General features: G+C 39.4%; 1 protein-coding gene across 1 annotated transcript; it reads left to right on the top strand.

The window, feature by feature from the left end:
• The first annotated feature begins 328 nt into the window (after positions 1–328).
• Positions 329–10712, top strand: flot2b (flotillin 2b). The gene is made up of 11 exons (XM_087795594.1): positions 329–492; positions 3095–3176; positions 3343–3433; positions 4952–5075; positions 5234–5352; positions 6722–6835; positions 6904–7023; positions 8354–8568; positions 8631–8814; positions 9088–9237; positions 9415–10712. The coding sequence occupies exons 1-11, from the start codon at positions 444–446 to the stop codon at positions 9448–9450; spliced, it is 1284 nt and encodes a 427-aa protein (XP_087651720.1). The 5' UTR covers positions 329–443; the 3' UTR covers positions 9451–10712.
• The last annotated feature ends 318 nt before the right edge of the window (positions 10713–11030 follow it).

Below are 11030 nucleotides of genomic sequence, written 5' to 3'. Positions count from 1 at the left end.
GGCTATGCAGAAGGAATCATTGGTATCATTGATCTTGACAAATAAAATGTGAAATACAACAGTAAGGGCTAAACAAAAAAAATCTAACAAAAGTATTGAATAAATGTACCTTCTTATGTCCTATGAAATAAACAAATAAATATTTATTTATTTATTTATTAAATCAACTAATTCAATTTTAATTTACCTGCCATCGTTGTTTTTTTGTGAGTATTTCCAGTTTAGGTAAAACCTTTAAAGAAAATCCAACTTTGTGATTGTTTTGTTTTCGGCCTGGGCTCTCGTTTAACGAGTGTGACGTCACGAGTGACGTAAGGTGGGCGTAGTGGAGTCGTTGTCATCGTCGAGCTGGACGTTCACTCGAAACAAGAACCGCAGTAAGAAATTAAAAAAAACAGAAACACTCCTTGGATATCCTCGCTGTCTCGTCTCCGGACTAAAACATGGGGAACTGTCTCACCGTGGGACCGAACGAGGCGCTGGTCGTGTCTGGTACGTCCCCCATCCCGCTGCTAACATGCTAACACTAATCGATGCTAACCTAAGCTGGCGCTATCCGATTAAAAACTTGCTAGGAAAATGCCATAAACCGGTTTTGCATTTAAGTTATACTTAAAGTATGGTTTAAATACGTATTTATTTTGCGATTTGTTCGCGTCGTGATAAACAAGCAGCAATTATTGATCACATGACAGTATGAAAACAATCGTGTAGAGAATCTGTTTTATTTGCGACGCTAAAGCTGGTTTACGACAACTTTATGAATGATGTTATTTCTTCGTATTTTTGTATTTTCCCAAGTCGGTGTGTGTGTGTAGTTTCCCGGCAGTGATGTTGTGTTCAGGTGGGCGTGGCTTGTCGCTGGTCTCCTTCATCCTGGCTCCAGGCCTGACCGCTGCACCTCAACAGCAACTTGGCACCATTGCTTCAATCCACTTCAGCTCTGGACCTCGTGTCCTAAAGATTTGGTTCTACCCGGGTGTCCTCAGAATGTGTCATTGCAAAATAATCTACAACGGTGTCCCAAAATGTTGCCCACTAACATCTTCTCACGGCGTTTGTAATAAACAACTTTACTTTTCACAGTTCCCTTCAAAATAGCTCAAAGCAGTGGTCAGTACCTGGTTGGCAGACAGCCGAGAATGTTGCAAGCACTGCATCGTCAAATCTTTTTCCAGTCAGATGTCAGATACAATGATTTCTCTGAGCAGCTGGGATAAGAACCATTGTTTTCTGGGATTCGCTCTAAATTATCTCTTACCAAACCTGACATATCTGCAGGCGTTTCTGAGTCTGGATTTACTTCTTGGTCCTGTTATGCTGAATAATTTTATTATTTTGTTGTGTATTGCCACAACAAAAGTGCCATGTTGTGTTTACAACACTGGTAATAAAAGTGTCTGATTCCAAATTCAGAAACAAGAATTATTTTATTCTGACCCGCTCAAGTAGAAGAACTCATATTTCTCCGATCCTTAAAACTCTTCACTGGCTTCCAGTTTCTTTCAGGATCGACTTTAAAATTCTGGTTCTTACTTTCAGAGCTATTCATGGTCAGGCTCCTCCTTACATCAGTGATCTGATCCAGCCTTACACCCCAGCTCGGGCTCTGAGGTCTGTGGATCAGAATCTACTGATGGTTCCACGCACACGGTTCAGGACCAGAGGAGAGAAATCCTTCCAGGCTGTTGCTCCTAAGCTTTGGAACGATCTTCCTCTCCCTCTGTGTTTGATGATCTACTGACTCCTTCAAAAGAAACATCTTAAGACGTTTTTATTTGTTCAGGCTTTTCCTTGATTTTCTGGAACTCCTGTGTTATTCTCGGTGTTATCTTAAGTATAAAGTATATTTTATTGAGTATTATTTTGATTGTTTAAGCGCTTTGTCACCCTGGTCTAAAAAAGCAGTCTATAAATATAATTTACTTACTTACTTACTTAGTTTTCATGTTAAAGTATGGCTAGGAGATGTGGGACGAAAATACTATCAAAGCCTTTTTTTTCACATCATATAATATGATTCGAAGACATTTTTTTTAGCATCAATCAGAAGGTTGTTTGTTTTTTTGGAAAATGTAAAAGGAATACAAGTACATTTAAAATTAAATTTCCTAACTCAGACCAGAAAAAAAAGCTTTTTATTCTATAATAATTACTATAAAATAACTGTAATTGTTTTATTCCACACCTAAATTCTTAATGTTTCCCAGAAATAGTCGTTAAATATGTTGACAGAATATGGTTAAATATGACGCCATTAGCACTTAAAAACATATTGAATAACACTTAAGTCAATGATAAACGTTGCTAATTTTCTCCTGCAACAGTTGTTCTCCGAGAGTTGGAGTCGAAGTTGTAAACCATGATTTATATTGTTTTATATAAGGCAATTACCAGCAGAGAACAGTTTGTAATGCTCCACTTACGGTCCTCAGCAGTCAAACTACAGTGCTGGTGTTTTTTAACGTGGAAAAAGTTTGGAATTTAGCATTTGGTCACAGTCTGATGCGCTGCTTCACCAAGCAACTATTATTAACTTTTAGTATTTGTGTTGTCACAATGAACCATGTCTCATGACTATCAGGAATTCTTAAGTTATTACAAAATACATATCATCCTTGGTTCTTAGTTCTGTTTTTGTTCCTTATTTTGTGTCTAATCCTATTTCTTTCTCTTTATTTTCTCTAAAGAATCCCATGTTGTGTTTACAAAACTTGAAATAAAAGTTGATTCTTATCATTGTTTAATTGCCCAGTCCTGGAATTGAGTTTGTGTTTGTTTAACACACCGTTTCCTTCTAAGGGGTGTTTTTAACTAGTCGTTTCTATTTCTCATGAAGCAGCACAAAGAGTTTCCAACTGTACATGTATAACAATTTATCTGTGGTCATGATCACTGGAATGCCTGTATTGATGTGTATTTATGAAGCATTATTTATGATCATGCCAGATTCGAATCTTGACATGAACTTCCTGTATTTAACGTTATTAAGCAACATGTCGGTCGGTCAGAGCTGATTCAATAACGCCCGTCTGGCCTGTGGGCTTGAACCAAGCTATTATCAGCATAAATGAGAAATCTTTTCTGTCCTCAGGTGGCTGCTGTGGCTCAGATACGAAGACCTACGTGGTCGGCGGCTGGTCTTGGGCTTGGTGGTGCATTTCTGATACTCAAAGGTGAACTTTTCAATTGAATATCTATTTTCTGAAAACATAAGCTCTTAACGACCAGCTTGTCTCAACCCTTAGTAAAGTTTTATTACATAGTCAAACAGTGAAAATCTTCAGACAAAGTCTTAATTTGTGAAGAGTTAAGGGATTAATTCTCTTCTATTTCTTGCAGAATCACTCTGGAGATCATGACACTGCAGCCTCGGTGTGAGGACGTGGAGACGGCGGAGGGCGTGGCCATCACTGTCACAGGTGTAGCCCAGGTACATTTCTCAACCCTCCGATGAATCAAGTCTCTCCTGTAGAACCACATTTATGTTTTTGGAGTTTAGTTTTGTAGCTCTAGTCTGCTGCTTTACAACATGGTCCCTGAGGTTCACAGAGGCTGGTAAAGGAATATAATAATCAAGAGTGTAAAGTAAATAGTTAATAGTCAAAAAAATATAAGTTGAATTCCTAGTTCACCCAAAATTCAAATGTTACTCATATTCTACTCTCCCTCATGTCGACTAAGGGTTGGGATTATGTTCAGTAATCTGTTACTTTTTAGAGTTATAGCCAAAATATATGTCGTTTTTAACGTTGCGACTGGATCTAATCTGTCTTCATCTTAACCTGTGTCCAAAAAGACACTTAAAAACCTCCAAATACCTCCATACTGCTCGTCTGTAACGTCCATCTTGTATTGAAGCCTCGACAAGAGGAATTATTCCAGAAAAACATAAATAAGTCTATATTTTAAGTTTGTTTGTAGCAGGAGTTACCAGTCCCTCAGTTCCTGCTTGAAGTCTTTCCTCATTGAAACTGATTAAACAATTCTTGTTGAGGCTTCAATACAAGATTGATGTTTTTAAGTGTCATTTTGGACTAAGATGAAGAGGACCACAACTGAGCACTAGTTGCTTCTCGATTACTCTGAAAATAATCTCAACCCAGTCGACATGATAGTGAGTATAAAATGATCGAGCCCTTTAAATTCCAACTTCTCGTTTTACAAAGCTCAAATAAACATTATTTTGATAAGACTGACAGTATTAGACCAGGGCTGTGTCCCAAATCGCACACTTCTCTAAGTGCACTGTAACTTACTTGGCCAGTGCGCACATTTTCGACAGATAGTACTGTCTTAAATCAAACACTGTCGCTACACACTTACTGAAAATGACTCGACAGCTTCTTCTTCGACAACTTTTTAACTCTGATCGCAACCAGAAGTCGCAACACTATCGCGACACTTAACAGCACTTTTCCCGATTTGAAACAACTTATTAAGTTAAGTTTCATTGTGTTTTTATTGTTGTTGTGTTGTTTTATGTTTAAATTAGTGTTTTATTGAGACATCTACTCCTGTGGCGTCTTCAGTGACATAGCTTCCGTTTAGAGTCATCTATGTCACTATGAAGGCCATTATTGATGGTGGAAAGTGTCCATCGATCCACACTCAATTTTCTGGCCATTTAAGTGCGCCATTGCACACTACATTTTCGCACACTGCTTATTGGGACGCACTTGTGCACTGAAAATACAAAGTGTAAGTACAGAAGTGCGCGATCTTGGACACCACTAGCAAAGAGTAGAAAGTATTGCACCAAAATATGTCATTGGTCATTTTGTTTAAAATGGTGTCAGTGTTTTTGTATAATGTTTTTTAATTCAAAATGAATAGAAAAACATCTGTAAATGTTCCAGCCTAAGCTATGAACTCCAATAAGCCCACTAGAGGGCGCCGGCCCAGTATTAACAAAATAACATGGAAGTATTGAACCTTTTAACTCCCGCAGGTGAAGGTTATGACGGAGGAGGACCTGCTGGCTGTAGCCTGTGAACAGTTCCTGGGAAAGTCGGTGATAGAGATCAAGTCCGTGGTCCTGCAGACTCTGGAGGGACATCTGCGCTCCATTTTAGGTCTTTTCATCTTTTCTTTTTTATTTCTCATATCGACTTCTAAGTCAATCCTTGATGCGAGTCCACCACAAGCATTAAGAGCATCATCAGTGTTGACCTATTTTAATGTGTTGCATCCCTCAACACTTCCGGGACTGAACTGAGTGTTTCCATGACAGGTACTCTGACCGTGGAGCAGATCTACCAGGACAGGGATCAGTTTGCTAAATTGGTGAGGGAGGTGGCTGCTCCAGACGTGGGCAGGATGGGCATCGAGATCCTCAGCTTCACCATCAAGGTGAGAGGAGTCACTTCAGGTTCCTGATGTGTCTCAAATGTATTTCTTTTTGTGAGAAATTCTTGACAAATACAGCCGTTTAGATCATCTCTGAAATACGAAGAACGTGATACAGCAGGTTTGACAAAAGTATTTTTATGTTTTAAACTTAAGGTTTCCCAGGATGTTGCTGCGTAAAAGAAAGTTTGAGGCTTCTTTGGTTTCACAGTGTCTCACAATTGTCGGGCAGATGTCTCCGATTCACTGTGGATGATTAACAATTATTGACGAGGGCAGTCGCAAGTGGGCTGTAATGTTTCCCTGAAAGCCCTTGCTTCGCCTCTGGCCCGTCCATTAGTGCTGATGAGGCGGTTGCTGTGATGCAACAGGAGCAGTTGATCTTTTATCAGCAGCCTTGTTCTGCTTTCTCTCTCTTTGTTTTGTATTTCATTTTCCAGTTGTTGGGTGAAGCAGAAGAAACCCCTAGATAAGAACAGACAGAGCTCACTTCCTAGATTGTTTGGCCACATTTTAGAGACAGAAACGTTCTCTAAAAGTTAGAGACGAAGCTTAACAATATTGATATCCAAAACTATTACTGGTAAACCTGTAATATGAGCAGAAATCACAGAGATAAGTCAAAATTAAAGTTGTATATTAAGGTTATTCTCTTTCTTCTAGCGCCCACAAGGGTCTTCTTTAGTTGACATGTCCAACGTTTGTACAGATAACAAATTAATCACTCAAGTGGAACAAAAGTTTAAAATACTCAACACAATGTTTATATGTTGAACGTGGTTATGGTTGATCATTCTCAACATTCTTTAAACAGGAAATATTAGTCTCAGAAGTCTTCATTTGTTAGGCTTGGTTTATTTTCTCCCTGAAGCACAAACACATTTTCGTATTTAAGATTTCATCAGATTACATTCTTCTTGTATCAGCGTTTCAGAAGTTTTCAGATAAACTGTTGACATTTAAAAAGGTTTGCTCGCTCCGAAACAACCTGTGGAACGGCAACGTTTAAACACTGGTTTACATTTGTCTTTAAGTTTAGTATTGACTAGTTGGTTGCGTCAGTCATTCTCATAAAATGTATTGTTAGGCTGGGCCTCAAGCCTTGAGTTTGACACTTGTTGGCTAAATGATGAAAGTGTTGTCAAAAGAAACTAAGTATGAACTCTTAGAGGACAAATGCATGAGGGCGCCTCAAGATATGTTATGTAGACAGATGCAGGTTGCCGACTCAGACTTCAGTTCCACCTAATATATTTTAGGTGATTCTTCAATCTACATTTCACCCTGGGGATAAGTTTTCTAGGAGCAACGAACGACTACAGGGTTTTTTTTTGTGTCAAATAAATAACCTGGTATCACCTTGTTCTTGAAGGACGTGTACGATAAGTTGGACTACCTCAGCTCACTGGGGAAGACCCAGACTGCTGCGGTCCAGAGGGACGCTGACATCGGCGTGGCCGAGGCGGAGAGGGATGCTGGGATACGGGTAAGTCCCTCGGTTGGAAACCAGTCGCTACTCAAGCTCCAACGCGGCCTCGTCCTGTCATCCCACAGGAGGCCGAGTGCAAGAAGGAGATGATGGATGTCAAGTTCCAGGCTGACACAAAGATGGCCGACTCCAAGCGAGAACTGGAGCTGCAGAAGGCCTCTTTTAACCAGGAAGTGAACACCAAGGTGAGCTGAGCTCTGAGACACAGGGTCGCTGTGTTACTACCGTTACAAAGACCCCTGTGCTTGACACACATTCCAGACTAGACCATCTCGTTGCTACCTGCCCTTACGCCCCAAAGGCCAGCTGGTCTTGAGATATCTTTTTACTCACCCATTCAAAACTTTTGCTGTGTCTCAAATCGCATACTTGCATACTCAAAGTTAGTATTTTTATTTTATTTGCTTTTTATTTTATTTTTTTCCGTTTTTTATTTCTATTTTATTTTATTTTTATTCTATTTTATTTTGTTAATAGTGTCAAATTTCTAATTTTGTAAATAATTTGTATATTCTTAAGATTGTTTTATTTTGTATTATCTCTTTTATATATTTTTTCCTTGCACTTTATTTTTCTCAACTGCGCTGTTGTGAAAGTGTGTTTCCCCTCTGGGGATGAATAAAGCTTTTCTATTCTATTCTATTCTATTTTGAGTGCGTAAGTGCGTCTTAATTCTTAGTATGTGAAATTTAGTGCGCCATGCACACTAAAACGCCCACAAAACTGAGTATGGTTCGATGTACACTATCTACCCTAAACGGCTGCCATCTTAGTGACGTTGTAAACGGAAGTTACGTCATCTATATATATATATATATGTATATATATATTCATATACTTACAGGTGCATTTTCAACAACAGTAGAAGGATGACACGTCTTCGGTGCTGATACCGGCGTAAATATCTCGCGAATATTTAGTTTCTCGTATTTTTTCTTTATTTCTTCTTCCAAACTTGAAAAACGTGCTGCCAGCAGGTGGCGATAGCGTTCCTACAGCTGGTTGCAACCATCGTTAAATAGAAGTAGAAGAAGAAGCTGTCGCGTCATTTCCTGTTGGTGTGTAGCAGCAGTGTTTGATTTGAGACATACTATGTGTGGAGAATTTGCGTACTAGTTAGTATGTACACTATCCTGATGCATACCAACTTCTAGTATACTAAGAGAAGTATGCGATTTGAGACACAGCATTTCTTTTTGTTTAGTTTACTGCAAGATTGTTATCAAACTGAATAATGTGTACTTTTTTTTCCCAATCTTTTACATTTTATTTAATGTAATATATTTTATTTTGTCTGTTGTATCACTATTTTTATTACTTTAACTATCTGTTTTATTTATATTTAGTAGTCTTAGTTGTTTGTCTTTGATTTTTATGGTTATTCTCTCTTTTATTTTCTTTATGGGTGTATAGGGTGTGTAGGCATTTGTCTAATTTAAGTACATTTTTTTTTTTAATGAATAAGAAAACCAAATAAAAATACATTTTGAAAACATTGTTGTTTCTTGATTTCAGAAAGCAGAGGCGCAGCTGGCCTACGAGTTGCAGGCCGCCAAGGAGCAGCAGAAGATCCGTCTTGAGGAGATCGAGATCGAAGTCGTTCAGAGGAAGAAGGAGATCGTCATCGAGGAGAGGGAGATCGAGCGTACCGACAAGGAGCTGACGGCAACCGTCAAGAGGCCCGCTGAGGCCGAGGCCTACAAGATGCAGCAGCTGGCTGAAGGACACAAGTAAGCTCAAACCCCTCTGTGTATGTGGAGTCACCCGAGTCTAAACATGCTGCTCGTGTCAGGCTGCAGACGGTGCTGATCGCTCAGGCGCATGCAGAGAAGATCAGGAAGATCGGTGAAGCCGAGGCCATCTCCATCGAGGCTGTGGGGAAGGCCGAGGCAGAGAAGATGAGGCTGAAGGCTGACGCCTATCAGAAGTACGGGGAGGCTGCCAAGACCGCACTGGTGCTGGAGGCGCTGCCCAAGGTGACCAATCACACATACAGTATAGATGCTCCTACTGGCAGAATAATAGATAACCAAGAATGACTGGGGGTTTTTTGTACAAAATTCCGTAGTTCACATGCCTGGTGTTACCATTTCTAACTAGTTATTTAGTGTATTTATTTATTTGTAATCTATTTTTATTCTGATGAATTTGATCAAGCTGCTTTCCTCGTCTCTTTATAAAATATGCCTTAAACACAGAAACTATTATAAAAGAGTCTGAAGCTCAATCTTCCTCTGTCCCCGCCCCAGATCGCTGGCAAGGTGGCAGCTCCGCTCTCCAAGACCAACGAGATCGTCATCCTCAGCGGCGAGGGCAACCGCGTGACGAGCGAAGTGAACCGTCTTCTGGCCGAACTCCCAGTTAGTGTCAACGCCCTCACTGGAGTGGATCTGTCAAAGGTAAACAACAAGTGGGAATACAAGACTGCAGGAGAGAGATCCTCGTCTTTCCCTCACAGCTCGTGAAAGATTTACATCTCCTAAGTGATTTGGCTGCCAAAAAAACGATATTTACATTTCACCTGAAGTCCTCCGATTAAAGTGTCTAGCTGACTCATGTATCCTCTTCCTTTTCAGATCCCACTGTTGCAGAAGATGACTGCTCAGGCTTGAAACGTCGGTGATGTGCACTGACTTTCACAAACTTGAAGAATTTATTTGTTTTATATACTGTCCAAGTGAATATTTGGAAACCTCTGGTGCCTTAATTTATACAGGACCAGAATATCTGCATGCACTGCTGCTCATTCTGAATTTTTTTTTTTTTTTTATCAACTTGTTTTTGCTCTTAACTTGTGCGTTTGCACGTTTCTACAAAGTATCTGAGGAGAGTTTGTTTAAGAACCTCAGCTGGCCTCGGCTGCTGACACAAGCTCCTTCTCACCAGTTATCTGTGAATTATTTTTTTTTTCTTTAACTTATTGACTCTCTCAGACACGTCTGCATTCCCTGGACAATCTGAATCTTTTAGTCTTTTTATCATATGTTATATTTTAATGAGTTGGGCAACAAATAACGGGGGGTCATCTGCGATTGTTTAGGGAGCAGGAATACAGGAGGCAGATTTCGATCTTGTGATCGTAGAGTGACTTCGTAATGTGGCTTTGATGATTCAATGGACCCTAAAAGAAGTCTTTAGAACTTGACTAGAGATCGAAACCTTGATTCGTGTCAAACTGAGAAGTAGTTTTGTGGATTGTTGAAAGTGCAGGTTGTTTAAATGAATAAAGAAAGAAGAGGACGCTAACTCATATTTACTGCTAAGCCATGTCTGACAAGTCTGTCAACTAACCAAATGTTAACACTTTAAAGAAAAACATCTTTAATTTTATTTGAATTATTTTGTATTGAAGTAGTTGATCAATCATTGTCTAATTTCATTCACTTTAGGTTTGTTTTTCTAACACACCAAATGTCGCTGAATCACGGTTCTGGTGATATTTTGCTTGATGATATTTCACACGGGACGGACGGCACTATCGCTGTGCTCGTCTATAATTTGATAATCACAAGTAGATAAACCTAATTTGATAAACAGAAGCAGATAAAACTGGTATTTTTATTCCTGGTTGCAGAGCCAGCCAGCCGACTGACACTGAACCTACACACGACTGTTATTCTTGTTGTTCATGTAGTCTTTCGTGCCAATCGTCCATCCTCAGGTGCAGTTTTATTTGCTGATATTGTGACTCGAGAATACTGTGATTTTTTTTGTTGGTTTTCTTAAGACCACATTTTGTCCCAAGCAGACAGTTTTGTGATGTTTCATCTCGTCGTCTCAAATGTTGCTGTATGCTCTTGCTGCATGTCGACCATCTGTACTCCAATAACCTGTTCATTTTTGTTGTTCAAAATAAATTGAAAGCGTCAGCAAATCCTTCTATTTTTTGAAACTGCAGACACAAATCAAGAAACTACAAAGAGTGCCAGTAGTAATGATAGGTAGTGTCTCAGGACCATGAACTTTGGGTGATCGCTTAATGGAAAATTCTTGAACTATTGAGTCGACTATGATGTTTGCTGATTATATAGTGATGTGTGTAGAAACTAAGGAACGAATAAAGGGGAACGCTGGAAGAGGAACGAACTAAATAATCAAAAGGGGGGGCATGGGGATGAGTGATGATGCAGTAAGTATAGATGGTGATAACAGTTTATGTATTTTGGGTCAATCATTTATAGGCCAAATGAGG

Source organism: Callionymus lyra, chromosome 7, assembly GCF_982586985.1.
Source record: "Callionymus lyra chromosome 7, fCalLyr1.hap1.1, whole genome shotgun sequence".
Classification (NCBI taxonomy): Eukaryota; Metazoa; Chordata; class Actinopteri; order Syngnathiformes; family Callionymidae; genus Callionymus; species Callionymus lyra.
Note: the sequence above shows the minus strand (reverse complement) of the source record. Positions and strands in the feature narration are given on the sequence as shown.